Raw genomic sequence first — 20,767 nt, forward strand, 5'->3', positions numbered from 1 at the left:
TGGAAGTTGGCGAAGGAAGTCAATGTACCGTTACCGTACGTTAATGTGCTAATTATGTTGCAGAAAGCACAAGATCAACAGATACGGCTACTGCTACTGTATGACCCAAGAAGAAAGTCGGGTTACCCAGTGGCCCAGTTAAGGGCTGGCCTTAACTGAGGAGTTTTGTTTTAACGAGTAAGGTGTATTAGCTGTATTCGTAGTTCCAAGTTGTAGTTGTAAGGTTGGGCAATGGACAAATTGTACCAAGTGGTGCAAGTAACGAAGTAGAAACGAAAGAATTAACAAAGTGAGCCTTATTTGAGTTGGCCCCACGATTACCTAGAACCCTCTTACCCTCGTTTGGGGGGGCGTGTCTTGCGCAAAGCGGGAGGCGGATTTTGTGCTCAGGATTAATTCGATTGGTTGATTTATGAAAATGGAGTTCAAGGTTGGGGACTTGCCCTGGCTGCTCTTGCTGCTTTCACTGCTCTGGGACTTGGGTCCTCCTGGCTCCTGGCTGGCTCCTGCCTTGGGACTTTGGGACTGAAAGTGTTAAAACTCAGAAAAAAGCTCGAGTCTTTACCAATCCTGTTCTGGTCTCAGAGAGCTAGACAGGGATGTCTCCGACCCCAAAAAAAGAAATCAATCCCAAACCAACAAGTGCTCAGTTGTCCAGAAAAGGTCAAGTCCGATTCCTAAATAGACTAGATGAACGGATGACTTTCTTGAAGTGCGTGCTAGGGTCGAACTTAGAATAGCTTGGTGTCTGGCGTAGGTAGTAATAGTCGCTGTAAAGGTGATAATGGTGGTAGTAAGGCGTGGTGCGTGGTGCGTACTGCGTGGTGTGCGTAGTGCTGATAATAGTTCTAGGGGTGGACCCCACGAAAAAAAGGAACCTTGAATGATTTAATGCTCACGAGTTTGGCGGTACGACTGTATGTGAATCTGATAGATCTTGGGGAAAATGATGGTCGGGGGGTTGCAGCCAGCTCGACCACAATGGTAAGGCAGGTAGGCACAGATAGGTACTATGCGTAGCTTGGAGGTACCTATTCTTTTATTTTATTTTTTTATTAGGCAACGCGGGCAATGCAAAATATGCAGTAGCGCTTTCAGGTTGGGCTGTGATGTGTTATCAGTTACGGATCCTAATGCGCTTTTGCTCGTGCTCGTGCGACAACCTGGACCGTGTGTACACCGGGGTACATGTGTAGTTCCGTGGTAGGCAAGCACTTCGACCGCACCCTTCCTTCACTTTCTCAGTCTCGCTGGGTCAGCTGGATGTACCGCGGTTCGTACCGCTCGTGCCTGTGCCTCCCTTGGGTAGGATACCTCTTAAGGTAAGTGAGATACTGTACTTCTCGGTACTTCGTACAGCAAACCCTCCAATAGAGTGAGCCCAGAATTAAAAACCACGGTCCCAATCGAATGAAATTCTGCGACGAGATCGAAGGCTGTTAAGAAGATGATGACCGCACCGACTGCACGTAGATATTACCAGGGCTGAGCTTCAGTCCGATGTCGATGTCGATATCGAACCCACACAGCCTGACTAAACTTTTAGCGTCTCCGAGGTGCCGGGAAGTCTAGTCAGTTTGAATAAAGGTACTGCTTTAGGCCGGCCTAAGATCAGATAGATGCCGATGCCGTGGTAAGCAGATCTCTCGTAATTTGCTAGGAATCTGCTAGGAACTTGCTAGGAACAGCCTAGCAAAGCTTAAGAATTAATAAGTGATGTGCACACCCGGGAGAGAAGGGCACAGAAAGAGACGGGAAAGATTGATAAAGAAGAATCACACTCGTGTAACCCGAAAAAAGTAAAAATGTCTGTGCTTTTTCTTCTTCTTCTTCTCCTCTTCTCCTCCTCTTCTCCCACATAATCCCTAATTGAGTTATGCTAGTACTAGGTTTGTGGTATGTACTTACTAGGTAGGTATGTAAGGTTGTTTTGCTTTTTTCTCCTTTTTAGACGGGTTTTAGTCTTGGGGGTCTTGGGGTTTTGCTGCAAGTGCGAGTGCAAGTGCAAGTGCCAGTAGACGAGGCGCGGATGCAGATGGGGCGATGGGTCCTTGTCGATGGGACTCCCGTTCCCGCCGTCTTGCCGCTTCCTTCAACTCTTTTTCTATCTCTTTTTTTTTTAGTGGCGTGGTTCGAAGTTTCCTATGTTGTATCTCCCGATGGTCGCGCGACACACACCACTTATTTCTTAAGTGAAGCGGATACGAATCCGATAAGTTGAAGCTTCAACTTCTAAGATCTAGTCCCCCCGTCAAAATATTATCAGTATTCCCAGGTATCAAAGTCAGTGCTCTTTGCCAAGTCGAACTCTAATAAGTATCCCGATACTGGTATTTTCGATGTTCGAAGCTAGCATATGATTCGTCCACTTCCTCCAAAGTGAGGGCGGGATATTCCTGTCAATACTACCGTCGAGGTTGATTTTGCTCGACTTTGGTTGGCGACGTTCTATACTGCAGGCCAAGAGCCAAGCCTCCCTAGCTGCACCTCGAAGATCTTGGAGCTAAACCAGAAACTTCCAAGATGCTACGATGTTATTCAATCAGTATACAGCCTGCTTACACCACTCTCAAGCAGATTCAAGTACGAAGATACTGACATGTGTATAATAATAGTCGCCTATCGTGAATAGCTTTCTTGACTTTTGTACAGAGAATCGGGGGCCGTTGGTGGCGGTGTTAGCCTACTGGTTGCAGAAACGCCCCGGGGCGAGTTATCGTAACGAATATGTAGCCGTTTACGTAGGTGTTATATGTGTGAATAAAAAGAAACGTGCAGGTTTCGTTACTGCGCCGTCCGGGATATATGCGATTAGGGCTGTCGATTTTTTTATATGTCCTTGGATGTTTTACATGGGCATTGCCACAATTTTGATACAACGAAAAAGAATATAGTCGTGCGATGGGAAAGGCAGATATCGAACAAGACAAGAAACCGATAGGGAATGAACGATTTGTTTTATACGATGCGAGTGATGCTCTATCCACACTTGAGCTTTGCCGTCCTCGAGGTGCTCCCTTTGAATTCAAGGCATCGACTAGCAAGAAGGGAGAGAAGAAAAAAGATATATTCAACCTAGAGGGAGAAAAGGTGGGAGAGGTGAGAAGACGATCCACGATACTAATAATCTATCTATCATCTCCTAGTTGATATGGCCAAGCTTGCACTATTGCCGCATTTACCACCAAAGCATGTATAATAATAAGAACTTGTAGTACAGGGGCTGCTACAGATGTACGGGGCAGATCATTTATGTGGCTCCCCTATGTCTTAGAGACAACTGCTTGCTGGTGACCCGTCTAATTGGACCAACCTAACGAGCCCGGCACTCTGGGAAAATGATCTTTCACTCTTGGATATGCCAGGTAGGATTGGTAGAAGCGCGTAACACCAGGGATCGAAGAATGAGGTCTAGCCGCTTGTTAGGACTTCGCTGAAAAATATATCACATGGTAATGATAACAGCCTAGCCTATGAGAATTAGAAACTTCATGCAAAAAAATCTGCATATATCATCCCTCCCATCCAGTTTCTGCACGTTTAACAGTTCAGGATGTACCCGGTTTTTACGGCAACATAAGAGAAAACACAGGCAGTCAAACTCATGTGGCATGTATGTATGTGTGTCGGGACGAGCAACACTGCGACTCTGGAAGACCGGATGCAGGTCCCGCCAGCCTTGGACAACAAATGCTCAGGAATGTCGTAATCTTCACCATCTATCATAGGAACGAATGTAACTAGCCTGGGGAATGTAGAGCGATGTCAATCTCCCGCTATGGAACGATATGTCGCAGTCTCACCCTGGATATCCGCCGCCCGTGATACCGTGTTGCCCGTTGGTTTCGGTGTGTCGAACTGGTTGTCAAGTTCGCTGACACGCTAAGAGGGTCGCACCGCAGATAGAACTCGCCTCAATGAGCGAATTCGTTGGTCTGCTGTCCCCTATGGTACTGGAGGTATGAATTTGATTACTGCCTATGGCAACAGCCTGGCAGTTTTGCTTTATGTCCCCCCAATGTAACGCAAGTCCTACGCCGCGCAGCTCTAGGTGTCAAGCTCATCCCTCTAGCGTTCACAACCAAGGGAGCTGATTTCCTAGTACCTTTCTACCTAGTAGGTATATAGCGGCGAGGTTCCATGAGGCATGTTTGGTATATCAAGATTGGCAAGAATATATGAACCCCTGAAACATATGTCAAATTATTCGACACGATTGCATCATGTTATTTGCGTTCATTATCGTCTTGTCTTCTCTATCCACAATGTTTCGTATAGTAGATAGGCAGATAAGTAGGTACGTAGGTAGGTATATGTTAAAACTGAAGTCGTACTTCTGGCAAGATCCAACCGTTGTTGGATTCAATGTGGCTTTCCGATCGAAGATCCGAAGCATGAATCCTGCAGAGGCATTGTGCTAGCAATCCCCGGTATTTTGGTTGTCATTTTCGATCCTCGTGTGTCCGACTCGCGTCTAAGAATGAAACATATTGCACAAACGCAGTCCATAGACCCCTCACGGGTAGCTACAGCTTCTCGAACCAAAGAGAGAGCCCGTTCAGCCGATTCCTGTGAGACATTTGACGTGGGGTGGCCTAATTTATGCAGAGAACTATCACCCGCCCGGGGAAGAACTTGAGGAGAAGGTTAGCTAACACATCTCTGATCGAGCGATGCTTCTCGGTGACACCAACTTCATAATGATGAATGTTGGTAGTATGACCTAGCCGGTCATCTAGAGGTATTTTCATAGGGGTAGTTAGCTATAGCAGGAGAAGTAATGGGTTGAAACAGAGAATGCTATCGGCATATCGCTCGACATTCGTCCTATATGTAATGTTTCAGCTGCAACAGGGCACCAACGCCGCTGCGGAGAAGATTGCATGATTTCATTAGTGTCGAAATTACTAGCATAACTAGGTACTAGGTAAGTGCCTGTGTAAATAGCTAGAATGAAATGACGGACACACTGTAGTATATTGGATGAGGCACTCTAAGAATACTAACCAGAAGATTATATGTATAAGTAATAATAGAATGATTACGTCTCATTCAGTCTTTCCTAGTTCGAGTTATTTCCGCTGGTAAAGTTATAAATAGGACAGCATAGATGTGTATAATTAGTAGGCATCAGATATCGAGGCATTATGAATTAAGCATAAAGCTCGAATAAACCCCTCGTGGATCACGAGCTCAGCCGTCCCACGCCTTGGATCGTTATCGCTAGCAGATGTCGTATCTGTTTTACGAGGGGTAGTTGAACCTGGAGTGATGAACCAACGTCAGCAATGGCTTCTTGATTCTCTTCCAATAAATCTTGATTTTTCAGCGGTCGCAAACACGAAGAGTTCGGGAGGCCGGAGTTGGGATTTCCAAGGTCGTTAGTCTTTCAGCGGTTCCAAGCTGTGGGCGCTTGGACCACGAAACAAAAGCCTCCTTTTCTTATCAACCTAGCAGCCTACATAGCTCTATCTGTAAGAATAGAACAGGGGTTTGGAGCTAGCCCTAGTTCCACTGTAGATTTTATCTTCATAACTTTTAGGCTGGTATAAATAGGTACCTAGGTACTTTTTAGCTTCATTCAATTTTCCTAAGCTGCTAAAGTTGGTAGAGTCGTAGATATCTCCCAACTCGCTGAAGCCACGTGTTGATCAGTCGGAGGGATGATAGAGAGAGTACCAAGATATAGAATGATATTGTTCACCCATCATTTAATGATTTCTGATTTATGATTTCTATCGTGGATGACTGGATGTCGCATTGAAATGTGAAATAGTATGTGGGTACTTATTTACTTGTTATCCAGAGCTTTCGTGATTGTAAGGAATAGGTTTGGTCATGATTGGTCTGTTGTTTTAGTGAGTCTAGAATCTTGATGAGAAGGTATTATTCCGTTCTGTTTTAGGTAACTAGCGCCATTGCACATTGACCGTTTCTGTCCCAAGGTGCCCGCTTTTAATCGCACCAAAAAGGTCCAATTGGCCGATCTCGAAATTAAGCAGCGTTTAGTCGGGGGCTTGCTGGTCACTACAGCGAATCAGAGGCCTGTGCCTGTTTAAACCCTGCCCACGACGGATGAACGACAAGCACCAAGACCCCTGCAAACCTTGTAAACTAGATCCGTTATGACCAATCCCCTTTAACTCCTGATCCAGGGTGGACCCAGATGGTGCTGAATTGTCTCCACTCCCAGTTGATCTCGCTCATCCTCTTCAACTCCTCTAATCCCCTCTCTCCTTCTTTTCTCTTTCTTCACGATCTACATCGTCGTTGCTGTCGTTGACGTTGTCGCTGCTTTGTCGGTTCAGAGAGTCCATTCGTTTGGCTTCACTCCCTTCGCTCCCTCCTATTCACTCTTTACTTGGTTCCAACTTCACTCTTTTTAGTTGATACCGTCCTATCTTTTTTCCTTGGAGTTCTCTGAAGTCTCGATTCCATCCCTTACGTAGGTTCAATCCACGCTCGATGTCTCGAATCAATATCTATCTAGGAGTCGAGATGCTCTACCACTATTGAACCAAATATCTAACATCATGTTTCAATGTAGCCGAGCCATTCATTGATTATTCGACTGAGCCGAACGAAATCCCCTGACATCCGACATTAACACAATCAACAAACGATAATCTTAATATCGTCAGATCTACACCCATCATCACCAAAAACACCGAGATATCACCAATATGTCTTCTACTTTCAGCAACCTTATTGCCAGTGGCAATGTTGTCCTTTCTAGGCGGGACCTTAACATGGGAGGCGAATCTGACACCATCGTCAATCTCATGATTGCTTTTCTTGGCGTCGCTTTCTTCGCCCTTGTTATGGTAGCTTTGCTAGTTATGCTACGACGAGCAAGGCGCGAACAACAGCTGCAGAAAGAAACTCTGCCCCAGTACAACGACCTGAAGCACGATGACTACCATACTCGTCATCTGACTATCCAAACCTCCAACGGCCGACAAAGTATTCTGGTTGTCAACGGTCGCCCTATGCTCGCTGACCCGAGTGCGCCACCTTACTCTCCCACCAACGTTCCCGAGATTCACATCACCTTCCCCGATGAGCAGGACGAGGCAGGCCGCCATAAGAGTGGCCGTGTCGTGGTTGTCCGAGTTGGCGAGACCTCCGTTGGTCTCGAGCCCGTGAAGGAGGAGCAACTACCCGCCTATGAGAAGGAAAGCAGCACCGGCTTCTACTCTATCGACATGGATCAAATCGGCGGACTGAAGGAGAAGGATCGCTCCCAATTCTCCTAAGCTACAATTAGCATGATCTTTCCGTCGGTATCACTAAGATCACAGATGCTACCCAACTACAACTAACCGACTTCCAAGGGTTATTAAAAACTGGATGATGGTGGAGTATGGATGACATATATACATGCATGAATAATGGTGTACCTATACAAAGCAGATGTTTCTAAATCTTCCTTTTAACCACCTCTAGGAAGAGGTGAGGAAGTGAAGGGACGGGCCACGGACCGCGCGGTGGAGGGCGAACTGGATGGACATTTCGTGACTAGTTCAGAGGCTTTAGGTACACGTTGGTCCTTGTATATAACGATACCCTTTGCTTTTTGTCTTCCATTTTCTAAGGCCACTACGGACAAACTACAAACTACTAGCCTTGCAGTAAGAGGCAAGAGACAGAAACGAAGGCTACTGGGCGCGGTATATATTCTCCCTTGTATACTACTTAAAGTAATTCGACTATACAAACCAACGATAGCTATTGTTCCTAGCAGTGCTGAGAGCCTTAGTCATCTTTTTCATATACATCTCGGGGTCAAGAATTGTGTCATCTATGTATGTATCCATCGTATTGAAACCACGTGTTACAGGTAGATATTATTGCCACGTTAGTATTCTGATGGTTCATGATCCAAGCTTTTGCTAATTTCCAGACATGTTACTATTTGAGAGCGTGTAAACCGAAATGGATAAGGGGCTGAGAATATGGGGCATCCGCTTCAGAACCTAAGCTCGTTTCGTACGCGATGAGGCGAAACTGGTAGTGTCATTTGGACCATTCAATGCCACAGCCCTACACGTTTGTTTGGGATTATGGATGGCCATATCATGACCTGTGGAGAGGACGATCACATAGTACTTACATACCACCCACACGTAGCGAGTAAGCATATTAACGTGAAGATGCGACGTGCTTGTTAATGTATTTGGCTAGATAATTAGTTTTATTCGAGAGCCAAATATGAAAAGAGTTTGCGAATGATAAACAGAGAGAACTTGATGATACCCAAAAATCATATTGTAACATTGAACGATCGGGCTTGCCGTTCTAGAACACAAGCGATAGTCGCTTGCGGAGATGCTCGTCGCCACATGTTATAGAAATGACGTTATAGACGCAACTGGGCTGTCGGCTACTCCATAACCTATCGTCGCCTTTGGCCAGCAAAATGGCATTATACCTAGCCATGGTGTCTACGCGCGGAAGACTCGGAGTCGGGGATTCCGGCCCTCTCCATCATAGCCTGTTCGTATTATATGCCGTCTATGTTGGTGATGTCTCTACATATCCTCTTCGCTCGTAACGGATCTCGGTTTAAGTTCTTAGTCCGAAAAATGGTTCGGAAGCTTTCCGGTACAGCAGCATGGATATGAGAATTCGTCGATTAACCCAGATGAGGCTTAGGTTGACTATTTACCCCTGAGAAGGCCGTGTTTCGAACTGCCGAGACACTAGTCTGGGTGTGGGGATGAGCCAGTTAGCTATTATCAATTGTAACTTCGACGAGCCGTACATACCGGCGCACATGGAAAACGTTCTGTGTTTGGTTCGGAGCGCATGAGGAAGCTTTACTTCGGAGCTCGGTGACATCCGAGGATTCTACCCTATAATGACATGATGAGTTAGTATTTTGAGCGCCCCTGTCTTAAGGCTAACGCAGGTAGAGCTATACTGCAACTGCTACCATAACCCTTCTTGCGTAGCCGCAACGGTGAGAGCCGAATCTAGACCGTGTCCGAGAGTAATGCTGGAAGAAATAATTTGAGTATCAAGTCCGAGGTGTCTTATTCAGCACCTACCTAGGTACGGAATACCGGCTTACACACAAATTGCGGTTTGACAACGTTATTGGGTTAATTCCAACGTCAAGAGCCCCTCAAGAAGATATAATGTCCCAGACTTGGACCATGCCCATTCTTAGCGGGAAAACTCACTGTCCGAAGACTACCACATATTTGATATCTCGCCTTATGTGAGCAGTCTGTGAAGCTCTCGTTGACGCCAGCCTATTTCGCAATGATGTATCGTGACGTAACACTACATTCCACGTAAGCGAACACGGTTGTTTTTCTATTTGGCATGGAGGGAATATCGCGGATACACGGGTTTACTAGATAAAGTTACATGAAGCGAGTGATTCCACCTTGATAAGTTATTTTCGAGAAACACCACGGCGTTTCTTTCTTCAAGGCTTATATGACATCCGAATCGTCTAGTACTTGGTAGGTCGAACTAGGAAACAAAAAGCGAGATCGAAAAAAAGTTGGTGAGTCGACGATAGGATATTGAGAGCTTTGCCACGACGGAGATCATATAGCGCCGGAAGCTCAACCCAGCTATGTAGCTGACGGCTTATTAACACTAGCTCTCTGATAGTTTATCACCTAGGTAGGTATCAATGAAGATTGTAGGTAACCTATTAGAACCTTTTGGCCTATAGTGCGCGAACGATTCGTCATGAAGGGTAGGTCTTCCGGGTTAGCCATATGTAGTGCAACGTGGTAATCTATATCACGTTGTACTCTGTACAACTAAGAGGCAAACTTCTCTAAAGTTTTAGTTAGCTAGTAGGAGCCGTATTACAAAAATATACCTCGTGCTGATAAAAGTTTTCGGCGGTGCAAAGGTCGGAGCTACTAGCGTACTGCTGATATTCTTTGAATCTTGAGGAGAAATAAATGCTATGTCACTTGTGTTCTCTCGACGACGCCATGCCAAAATGTAGTCATCTCGGTACCGAATAATACCTACCTAATACGTAAACCCTCTGTCGGGGAATCAATAGTTGCGAAGTAAAACAGAAGCCGCCATGTCTCAGTCGCAAGCTCTCGGGTATAAAGAATATTTAATCTAATTATACGTACGTACTTAGACATCGGAACGCACTAACTACCTAGTACCTTGTAGGATGTGTTGAGGCGTAAGGCTGCTTAGGTACAATGCTGATATGCGAGCGATGATGCCGGCCTCGCGGCGTCGGTATAGACGTTGAATGGTCGAATTAGTAGCCGGGTATGTGGTGTGGAATGTGGAATATGTGCCCAGTGCCGGATCGTGCCGTAAAGAAAGTATGATGCTGACTATATAGTGGAGCGGTATTGTAAGTGCCGATTAATGATCAATAGCCCATACCCGGGATTGATCGGCATCTCGACGGAAAACTGTATATGTTAGTCCTGATATCATTGGCCGTCTATCTTCAATACTTGTGGGTAAAGGCATGCTAGGGGCACCCTCGGGCTTTCCCCACTGAGTATCGTGTCGCATTTCCTCGAGTAATAGCTCAATATCTTGAAACTAAATTCCGCCAACGCCGGTATCTCCTGCTCGATGGGAGTTAATACGTAACACAACGATACTTATGACTCAATCATTGGCGGTAGAATATTCAGGGGAAGGGCTGTTGCCGGGGTTTGTCTGCTCGCGTGAAATTCCGATACGTTTGTGAGTTTACTAATAGGTACGTGAGGTGAGTACCTTCCTAGGTAGGTCGGAAACAGCTGTTATGTGCCCATGCATAACTTTATCTATAACTTAATATAAAGCTTCTCTCGTACCCTCCTGCGTTGAAGTAGGCATCGCAAGTTCATATGCCAAGAATACGACATTAAGAATCCAGCACCATGGCAACAGTCGCAGCAAATATGGAAGCCATTTCCAAATTCACCAAAACCGTACACAGCGATACGTACGAATACATATCTCCTAAGAAATTAGACCTTTCCGGAAGATCCGTATTCATAACTGGCGCATCCAAGGGCGTTGGAAAGGAAACCGCACTCAGTTTTGCGACAGCCGGTTGTAGCAAGATAGGCATTGGTGCTCGGTCTGACCTGTCGGATGTGGTGGCTGAGATAAAGGAAGCAGCGAAAAAGGCTGGTCGCACAGATGAGCCCCAAGTTGTCAGCGTGAGGCTTGATGTGACGTCAGAGGACAGCGTCGAGGCAGCTGCAAAGATTATCTCGAATGAATTTGACGGAAAGTTGGATATACTTATCAACAATGCTGGCTACTTACCAGAGTGGCTGGAAGTCAGCGCGTCCAAAACGAACGAGTGGTGGATGACGTACGAGGTTAACGTCAAGGGGGTCTACCTGTGTAGCAAACACTTTATACCACTGCTTCTCAAAGGAGACCTCAAGACCAACGTCCTCACGACGAGTGCTGGCGCTATCGCAGTTATACCTAGCGCTTCGGCCTACCAATCTACCAAGTTCGTGGTATGTCGGCTGGCAGAATTCATAGCAGCGGAATACCAAGATCAGGGCCTGGTTTGCTTCGCGCTTCATCCCGGCGGCATCAAGACAGAGTTGGCGTGCAATATGCCCGAATTCATGCATAAAATCCTGGTTGACGAGCCCCAACTTCCGGGAGATTCTGTCGTATGGCTAACTGCGGAGAACCGCCCATGGCTGAATGGTAGATTTGTCAATTCCAGATGGGATATGGAGGAGCTTGAGGCCAGGAAGGACGATATAGTGAAGCAAGACTTACTGAAGTTTAGATTGACGACGTCGATCTAGTTTTTTCATAGAGGAAATCGATGAAGGGTACGGAAGTATAATGTAAAGTAGGATACTCTCTATAATTGAACGCCTTTATCTGAGGAAGAGATGAAGTTGAAGTGAAAATCGTAGGATTCAATAGGATCCATTAGATAAGCGTATACCTTAGGTAATTGTTATAACCTTGCATGGCAAATGGCAGGAGCCAATAGCTGTACAAGGGTTCGTCATACCGCATCTGCGCATGTACTCATGTACCGAAAAACTGTATTAATTAGTTGGAATCCTAACCTTGACGGTTCCCACAACTAAAGCAGCTAAGCTTTTAAGCTTCTTTTTTGACACGACGTTCCTTTTTACGAATTCACATATCGATTCGAACTTCCTGTACTTCTACAACATGGTCATTTCTTTAATACTGACGGCTTAGTTTATTTTTTTGCTTCTAGCCGTACACTTTCCTTATTTCTCTTCCTGGTAGAATTGCATATAGAAGGCCAATGGCTACAACTGATCCGTACACGACGCGTTAATTACTTTCCCCCACAATCCACGATCCACGGCCCACGACCGACGAAATATGCCCTCCCGGAATACCCGACCAAATCCTCCCACTACCGAATACCAGGCTATCGCAGAAGAATGGGCCCGCGCAAGACAATTACAAGAGCTTGGGAATACTGCAAGCACCACAGGGGACGATAATGGCCCTTCGATAGACAAATCTCAGCAAGCGGCTCTTGAAGCTCGTCGAAAAAAAGCTTTTGAGCGTCGATGTTTTTGGACTCTAGGGTTTTGGGTCTGGCTGTTGTGTATACACATTGTTGGCATATTGCTCTTTACTAGCGGTTTCCTCTTGACCAGGCTGGTTCTGGACGAACGATCAGAGTGCGATAACCCACCCATTGAGCCTTTACTGGAATGGAAAGGGAAAGGCTCTGTAGAGGGTGGCTGCTGGCATCCTAAGACCTTTAACAAGGCTGTTGTGGTTCTGGTAGATGCTTTACGATATGATTTCACAGTTCCAGTTGGGGACGAGGACAACGCAGCTGTGTATCATAATGCGCTCCCCTATCTCTACGAGACTTCGGTCCAATCGCCAGGAAACGCGTTTCTGCGACCATTCATTGCAGATCCTCCAACCACTACTCTTCAAAGGCTGAAAGGCCTAACGACCGGAACTTTACCCACATTCGTTGATATGGGATCTAATTTTGCTGGGACGGCTATAGAAGAGGACAATCTACTAATGCAATGGAAGGACCAAGGAAAGCGAATCGTTCATTTAGGGGACGACACCTGGACTGCTCTATTCCCCGGATACTTCCAACCAAATATCAGCAGAGCCTATGACAGCCTTAATGTCTGGGATCTCCACACAGTGGATAATGGCGTGATAGACCACATATTCCCATTGCTGAAATCCGATAAAACGCAGCAATGGGACATTCTCATAGGACATCTTCTTGGTGTGGATCATGCCGGCCATCGATATGGACCTAGCCATGCCGCTATGACTGCCAAGCTTCAGCAGATGAATAATTTCATCCAAGATCTTGTAAAAGAGATCGATGACGAGACGCTATTGGTTGTCATGGGCGACCATGGCATGGATAGCAAGGGTGATCATGGTGGTGAAAGCGACGATGAAGTTGAGGCGGCTTTATGGATGTACTCGAAAAAGCCAGTTTTCGGCCGCACCCAACCGGAGTTTAAGACGCCGCCAGCGACGGCTAAAATTCGACCAGTAAATCAAATCGATTTGGTTCCAACCTTGGCTCTTCTGTTAGGTATTCCTATACCATACAACAATCTTGGTCGGCCTATTGAGGAAGCCTTTGCTGGCCTTAAGGGGAATGCTTGGGACTTTCTGGCTGCTGCTTCTAGTGTAACATCCGCTGGAATTAGGAGATACCAAGCATCCTACTATAAGGCTCGAGGTATTGAACAAAGCATCCAACCTGGATCTCCTGCATCACTCTGGAGCAAAACCGAAGCAATTATCCAGTCAAGCGCCAAATCCAAACCATGGAAAGAGTTATATGATGCCTATACTGTTTACCAGGAAGGGACTTTGCGTCTGTGCAAAGATCTCTGGGCCCGGTTTGATATCCCAAAGATGGTGTTAGGCATTGTGGTAATGGCATTTGGAGTGATCACGTTATTACTCTATGTCTCGAGAGACGAAGATGAAGACTTTGCAGTCTTAGATGATGCTGAGCTCGACTTCGCGGAGAAGAGCCTGGAGTTATTAGGTTCAACGGAGCCAGAGGTTGCATCTTACAAAAACCTGAGTAGGTCACTTGTCAAGTCGGGCTTCCTAGGTGGTGGGGTAATAGGGGTTCTCAGTTTTGCGCTCGTTAAACTCACGGAAGCGGATGATTGGTTATTGGCTATTGCTGCGACTGCGATCGGAAGCATAATTGCCGTGATTGGTATTCTACTTAAGATCCGCGGGATACAAATCCTCAATATCCTACCGAATACCTCCTGGGGGTGGCTGTCTGCCATATTCACCTTAAGCCAGTCTATCGGATTTGCTTCTAACTCGTACACGATATGGGAAGACTCGATATCGTTGTTCTTCCTTTCAACGTTTGGGGTTGTAAGCGCCATCTCCGCGCTCCAACGACCCTCAATCCGTGAACAAACTCTGGGTGTTTACCACTCCATCTTATTTGTCGTCCTTGGTCGACTAGCCTCCTTCTCAAAACTCTGCAGAGATGAGCAAATGCCTTACTGCACATCGACATACTATGCCTCCGCCAACTCTTCCACATCAGCTCCTTGGCAATTGGTCATACCTTTTGCCGTTTTCCTTATTCTCCCGTCTATAATTAAATCATATATGAAGACCTCGCGATCATACGACGGTCTTGCGCCCATTTGGATAGGCTACGTTTTCCGAACCGGCCTCTTTCTCGCTGCTGTTTATTGGACTCTTGATGCCGCAGACAACGGAGGTTGGATTACATCACTTCCAGAGAAGGTGCTTAAAAGCATCCACGTCTCTATCGCTCAAATAGTCCTTGCACTATCCCTCATAGCCGGCACCACAGCATTCGTCTGGGCCCCTCCCTGCATCTCCATTCTCACGAGATCACAAAACATCCGCACGGTCCAGATCATCCTCGGGTACGGTAACGTGAACGGCGCCCGGTACCTGTTCCTCCCGATAAACATCGCATGCGCCTGCATTCTCCTCTCGAAACCCATGGGCGGCGGCGCCATCGCCATCATGCTCTGGCAGATCCTCTCGCTGGCCGAGATCCTCGACCTCAACGACCTAGCCGCGGAGACCGTCGGCCCCATTACCCTCGCTGTGCTCGCCAACTTCCACTTCTTCAAGACGGGCCACCAAGCCGTCCTCGCCTCCATCCAGTGGGACAGCGCCTTCGTCCCCCTCCTCACCATCCGCTACCCCTGGAGCCCCCTCGCCGTCACCATCAACACCTTCGCTGCGCAGATACTCGCCGCTGCCGCCGTCCCCCTCCTTGTCTTGTGGAAGACGGGTCCCAAGCGCAAAGGCGTTCTCGAGACCTCTAGCCGCGCTCTCGCCGCCTTCGTCACGTATTACGCCGTTGAGAGCTTGGCGACTATGGCTTGGGCTGGTCATCTAAGACGCCATCTCATGCTCTACCGCGTTTTTTGCCCGAGGTTCATGATGGCGGCTGCTATGCTGCTCGTTGTTGACCTGGTGGCTATTGTGGTTGCGATTTTGGGCGTGCGGGCTAATACTTTGGCTGTTGCTGAGGTGTTTGGGTTTGCGGATTAGGCAAAAGACTAGGGGGTGAGGTAAACTTAGAGGACAAAGAAGGGTTGGCAAGGAAGGGGAATGTGGGTGTGAATGTATGTCAACGAAAAAAATGAATGTTGGGTAGTAATAGAGAGGAAGGAAGGGAAAAAAGAGGAATTCGTGTCCATAATTATACATGTGATCGCTTGATCGATCATAGGATAGAAATGCTGTAGATAAAAAAGAAAATATTTCTTCCGTGTGTTCATACGTGCTAGGTAGCGATAGCTATGCCTGTTGCTGGATCGTATTGTGCGATAACTGCTAGAGAATCGGCATAAGTAAATGCATCTATAAGCAAGTTCACGATATCGACGAAAACCCCCCTACTAACTAAACATACCTATTAAACATCTCCATTATAGACAACCATGTTTGCTGAAACACCCACTCACCCACCTACCCTTCCACACCTGTAAGTAACCGACGCCCAAAATCCCACGCGGGACGGCCGCGGGCGTCGAGGCTGCGAGGTTATGTACATCTATGTACCTACCTACCCAGTTACCTAGTACACACAGAAGAAGTAAGTAAAAAGCAAGTGGCTATCCGCCGATCCCATCTCACCACCCATCCACCTATCCAGAAGAGAGAAACAAGCCCGCTGGAGCCAGCCACCACCCACAACCAATCTACTACGTGCGTACGTACGTAGATCGATGGAATTGAGGCGCGGAGATGACACGCATGTCCCCGCCCGCCCGTCCGTCCGCTGCCGCTGATCGCATGGAAACAGGACGGGAGGGGAAACGTGCTTTGCGCAGATCGATCTATGGGTTTGATATAGATCATCGTCTGGTGCAGATACACACACTAAACCTCTAGGGAAGTTTGCATTGCTTAGTTACCAATTCATATGTTTTCGTGGTGTAGCATGAACGATTCACCATATGCAAGACGATATGATAAATGTAGCATCGGATTGTATTTTTATATCGATCCGGCAGGCTCGTCTATACATTAAGTACTAAGCCCTCTCAGCGAGGCAGGCTGTAAAAATTATATACATGAATTCTATTATCGTTGTGCGGGCACATAAATTCGTGCTTCGCCCCCATGTCTCAGATACAGAGTACCTATACATGTTCTGATTGATTGAATGACGGCAGCTTCCGCCACAACCACCCATACAAGCCTCGAGATTCGAAGGATCTCTCTTATTCATGCGTCCTATCCCGTCGGGCGTTTTGAGATTCTCTTCTATTGTTGCATGATAATGGTGAAGAGAGATTATCGGTATAAATATAGACAACGAAAATAATGTGATGTTGTGTATCATATAAAATGATAAAAAAAGAAGCCAAGTGATGTTGTGTGGGTATCAATAATGCGCCGCTGTATTGTGTTGCCGATTCGTAAAATATGCCTTCCCTTATCCAAAACCTATGCCAAAATAAGCATGATATACGTCCCGTCCTATACCAAACACGCCCTTAAAATAAATTACTCTTGGTATCGAATTCAATACCGGTTGTGAGCCAGTAGAATAGGTTATAGAATCCATCGAGAAATAGCCATGATGAGTAGTGACACTATAAGCAGAGATGGTGCTTGTGCCGTAGATGTCGCTGCACTCGCTGGGAGTGCCGCGGGAAGCTCTGCACTAACGAAGGTCGCTCCACATTCCGAATCGATTTGTTGCGCTGCCGACACGTATGTATTCGCTATCCATTTTGATCGGTCTGCCGACGCTGATTGATATATCTTCATCGTCTCGCTTGTGCAATAATCGCATGCTGGTAAAGCTGTCGATGGTAGTGTTGCGTTGAAAGGTAAATTATAGAGGTAGACATTAGAAGCGGTCGTCAGGTTTGTAACCGCGTTAACGAAACAGTATGCCGAAGTCTCTGGATTCGTTAGACAAGTCGCGCCGTAGATCTCTTCGTATGCCTTCATTCCTTTGTAAGCCTGGACGACGAGCGCGTTCTGTTTATCGTAATCCTCTCCGCAATTATCATCAGACTTGAGCTTTTCGGCCAAGTTATCGAGGTAGCTTGTACAAGTTGTTTTGTTGGCCGCGCACGATGTTTCAAGAACTTGTGTTATTTTGACTATAGATCTCATAGCCTGGAAGAAAGAGTTGGAACCCTAGAAACTGTTAATTGCAATTCGGCGGAATGATGAATTCTTATAACTAACCTTTAGAAGTAGTGAAAGGGGATAGCAGCTTTGGAAGGTTGGGTCTTCTAGAAAGCTGTTGATGAAGTCGAGACATGATCCAGCTCCATCTTCGCCAGAGAAGTTTGCCGCGAGTGCTCCATCAAAAGGTGTTGGAAGGGGACCCGAAGCAACGCTTGTGGCAGCGGCGGTAGACTCGGCTGTCGCAGTCGAGACATCGATTTGATATGTCTGCGTTGCTGGCTGTCTAGGAACGAGTTGGCGATGCTCGTCTTCAGACATGATCTGCCATTGACCATTGACGAAAATCGGTATCCGCGTATCAACCAGTAACGATGTCTCAGTCGATCGCGGGGGGTCCTCAAGTAAAATAGCAGTGGTTCGAGGGATCCATAGGGAAATGATCAGGATGATCACTACTATATGAGTCCACAGTTTGTGGTAGGGTGAAACGACAGGGTAGCGCGGACCACACCCGCGGCGCAGCGACCACTGACGCCCGAAGGAACAAACTGAAAGCATTGTGCCGCCGAAGCAGGTAACCGATCAGCGGATCGATCGTCCATACATTACTTCGTGGTATGAGAGCCTCCGGTCCGAAATGACTCTCAAGAGTCGTGGTAACCCGACGTTACGATAACTAACTTAAATGTCTCTCGAAGCTCTAGATTAGGGTCGGGAAGAAAACCGCAGCCGCTCCCACCACACGTCTTTATTATATCCAACAGATCCAGACCGCGAAACCGGTATTGTCCTGCGGACCCTGGAAAGACAATAGCTCCGTTGCGGGGAGGTGGCCAATATAAAAGGCTGTCGGATAAATGAAAGTGTCCCGTAGTAAAACAGTGCAAGACCAATGGAGCACTGCGTTTCTATATAGAACGGCAATGGCGCAACGAGTTCTAAGTAGGCGTGCGGGGGAGATGTTGGAGCTCGAAAGTTAGTAGTCAGTCCTAGTTGACGATGATCGTTACCCAGGTATTAGGTCCCAATAGAAAATTAGATAGATGTAAATAGAGATCTAAAGAGACATGGGTAACGACCAAAGCACGAAAAGAGCAGAAGGATCGACCTCTTCATAAGGCATGGGCTGCCCACCGGGCTTTTCAATGAAATTCTGCAAGAGCTGCAAGAACGGCAAGAAACAACATTGGTCAAGGCGCTATGATGGTAGCATAAGTTTCCCCCCCGAGCGTTCCCATTTTGGGACTTCAAAGCCGGTTGGCCTATCCGCGAAAAGAGCGACGAGGCGCCGCTAGTCCAGGCCGGGGCGCCTGTCAAGAAATGCGACGGGGACGATGCCACAATTTGGGGTCTATGTAATAAGATGGCGACTTAATGGTCTCTCGGTACAGCGTACCTTGGTCGAGAATGGACCCCAATGGTAATATGGCTGTGCCTATGATATCGATGTTTATCAGGCACTATGGTGTGATTTCAGTTATATTTGTGATCTCTGTAATACTCTGTACTCCCTCTGGCTTGCCTTAGGCCCTTAGCAGCATAATAGAAAAGCCATAACACGCAGAAAAGCCGACAGGTCATCTTTCTAAATCGGCACATCGCGTCCGCAGAAGTCCAAGGGTAGTTGTCGACGCCGGCGAAGCGAATGACTAGTACCAAGACAAGGACTTCCTTGTTTGATTGCACGAGTCTGTCCATCTCTGCCAATAACAAGCAGGATTTGGAGAAATCTGGTAGTCTAGAACTATTTCTCCGATTCGGTTCGATCTGTAGGGTCTGCAAGTCCAGTGCATGGTCGCAGGGTCTAATGGTCTAATGGCCTATGGCCTAATGGTGAATGAGGGAAAAAGTTGGTGAAAGGATTGAGTGGGTTGCATAAGCGAAATTTCCAGCAAAGTCCCTTTTGGTTGTTAGGCGGCTTGGCTTGGGAAACACCTTCCAACGAATCACAACCTTAGATAAGTTCCCGGTTTCCTCGTCATCTTTCGAATTGTGCTTAAAATGTGCTAGCACCGCATAAATCTCTCCAAGGTTATCTTAACACTAATGCCAGGCACAGCCGTAGCTTCCTCGTGTCTACCTCATTTTTAGCCCCCTTTAGCGTAAGGTACCTGCTGTCGCTGGCATCGTAGCGTGCGATACGAGCTGCAAAGTACATTTTATACCGAACAATCGTTACAGGTTATGGGAAATTACGTACGCGCCGAATCCATTGAGTCCCGAGTCATTTCAAATATTATGTAAGTTGACCTTGGAACATTGCTACATAACTTGGCAACTACCAAATCAACTTAAGGCAGACTGGGCGATTAACTGCATTGAACTAATACATAATTATGCCTTGTACTACTTCGTACCTGCTAAATAGTAAGCAGCTTTGAAATTCAAATACAAATTTCAATTTCAAATAGCACATATTAACATACCACGAATCACGAATCACGACCATCACCGCCGGCAGAATTTAAAGTATTAAGGTTGTGTCGGGTCCGAATACCAGCACAGGGCAATACGCGTCCTCTCCCTTGCTCATAGCCAAGATGCTTCGGTGATCGGGTTCGCTTCTAAGGGGGACCCTCTTCATTTCATGCATATTGCATCCCAGCGATCCGGGTTCTTCTTTACCAACAACACCTGGAAGATGGTTCACTTTAGCGCTCTTGTTGATGAAGCCTTTATTACTTAAACCCAGGAGTTCAGCTTTCAAGACATCTCGAACCGTCAGTTTGCTTTTTGATCAACCTTCTAGATCGCCGACTTGACATGAAATCGGAACATAACGTTGTGCAATTAGAGCCTCGAACCCGTTAGCATGGATAACTCATGCAAGCTTAATATAAGTCATACGGGACATATCTGCGGACAAGCAGCTTTCCGAGGCGCTGCTGTGCCATTCAAATCTCCCTCCTCTACGCCGATGTGCACGACAGAAGCCACCATCTGCCGCTTATAACGAAAAGGTAACAGTGAAGTTATCATGAGGCAGATACATAACACCTGAGAATTATCGCGAGTTAATTGATCACCGATCTTTTAACCGCTACCAGCTAGTTGATCGGCACAGATCGTCCGCTTTAAGTTTCAAACAATCCAGCCCTACATCGTCGATCACCTGTGGCTTGAATGGCTTTAA

At 46.7% G+C, this 20,767-nt stretch overlaps 5 protein-coding genes across 5 annotated transcripts; 3 read left to right on the plus strand and 2 right to left on the minus strand.

The window, feature by feature from the left end:
• Positions 1–6,167: 6,167 nt before the first annotated feature.
• GGS22DRAFT_166773 (uncharacterized protein) lies at positions 6,168–7,849 on the plus strand. Its single transcript, XM_047961901.1, has one exon. The coding sequence runs from the start codon at positions 6,684–6,686 to the stop codon at positions 7,254–7,256; it is 573 nt and encodes a 190-aa protein (XP_047817198.1). The 5' UTR covers positions 6,168–6,683; the 3' UTR covers positions 7,257–7,849.
• Positions 7,850–10,519: 2,670 nt separating this feature from the next.
• GGS22DRAFT_166779 (NAD(P)-binding protein) lies at positions 10,520–11,859 on the plus strand. Its single transcript, XM_047961902.1, has one exon. The coding sequence runs from the start codon at positions 10,875–10,877 to the stop codon at positions 11,772–11,774; it is 900 nt and encodes a 299-aa protein (XP_047817199.1). The 5' UTR covers positions 10,520–10,874; the 3' UTR covers positions 11,775–11,859.
• A 477-nt stretch (positions 11,860–12,336) lies between these two features.
• Positions 12,337–15,531, plus strand: GGS22DRAFT_180518 (uncharacterized protein; the record flags this gene model as incomplete). Its single annotated transcript, XM_047963775.1, has 1 exon — positions 12,337–15,531. The coding sequence occupies one exon, from the start codon at positions 12,337–12,339 to the stop codon at positions 15,529–15,531; it is 3,195 nt and encodes a 1,064-aa protein (XP_047817200.1).
• Positions 15,532–16,431: 900 nt separating this feature from the next.
• GGS22DRAFT_29516 (uncharacterized protein) lies at positions 16,432–16,937 on the minus strand. Its single transcript, XM_047966733.1, has one exon. It carries the CDS (start codon positions 16,829–16,831, stop codon positions 16,520–16,522), a length of 312 nt encoding a protein of 103 aa, XP_047817201.1. The 5' UTR covers positions 16,832–16,937; the 3' UTR covers positions 16,432–16,519.
• Positions 16,938–18,473, minus strand: GGS22DRAFT_29515 (uncharacterized protein). Its single transcript, XM_047966732.1, has 2 exons — positions 17,692–18,473; positions 16,938–17,640 (listed from the first exon to the last, which is right to left on the minus strand). The coding sequence occupies exons 1-2, from the start codon at positions 18,190–18,192 to the stop codon at positions 17,044–17,046; spliced, it is 1,098 nt and encodes a 365-aa protein (XP_047817202.1). The 5' UTR covers positions 18,193–18,473; the 3' UTR covers positions 16,938–17,043.
• Positions 18,474–20,767: the final 2,294 nt, after the last annotated feature.

This window comes from Annulohypoxylon maeteangense (genome assembly GCF_022496945.1).
Source record: "Annulohypoxylon maeteangense strain CBS 123835 unplaced genomic scaffold GGS22scaffold_12, whole genome shotgun sequence".
Taxonomy (NCBI): domain Eukaryota; kingdom Fungi; phylum Ascomycota; class Sordariomycetes; order Xylariales; family Hypoxylaceae; genus Annulohypoxylon; species Annulohypoxylon maeteangense.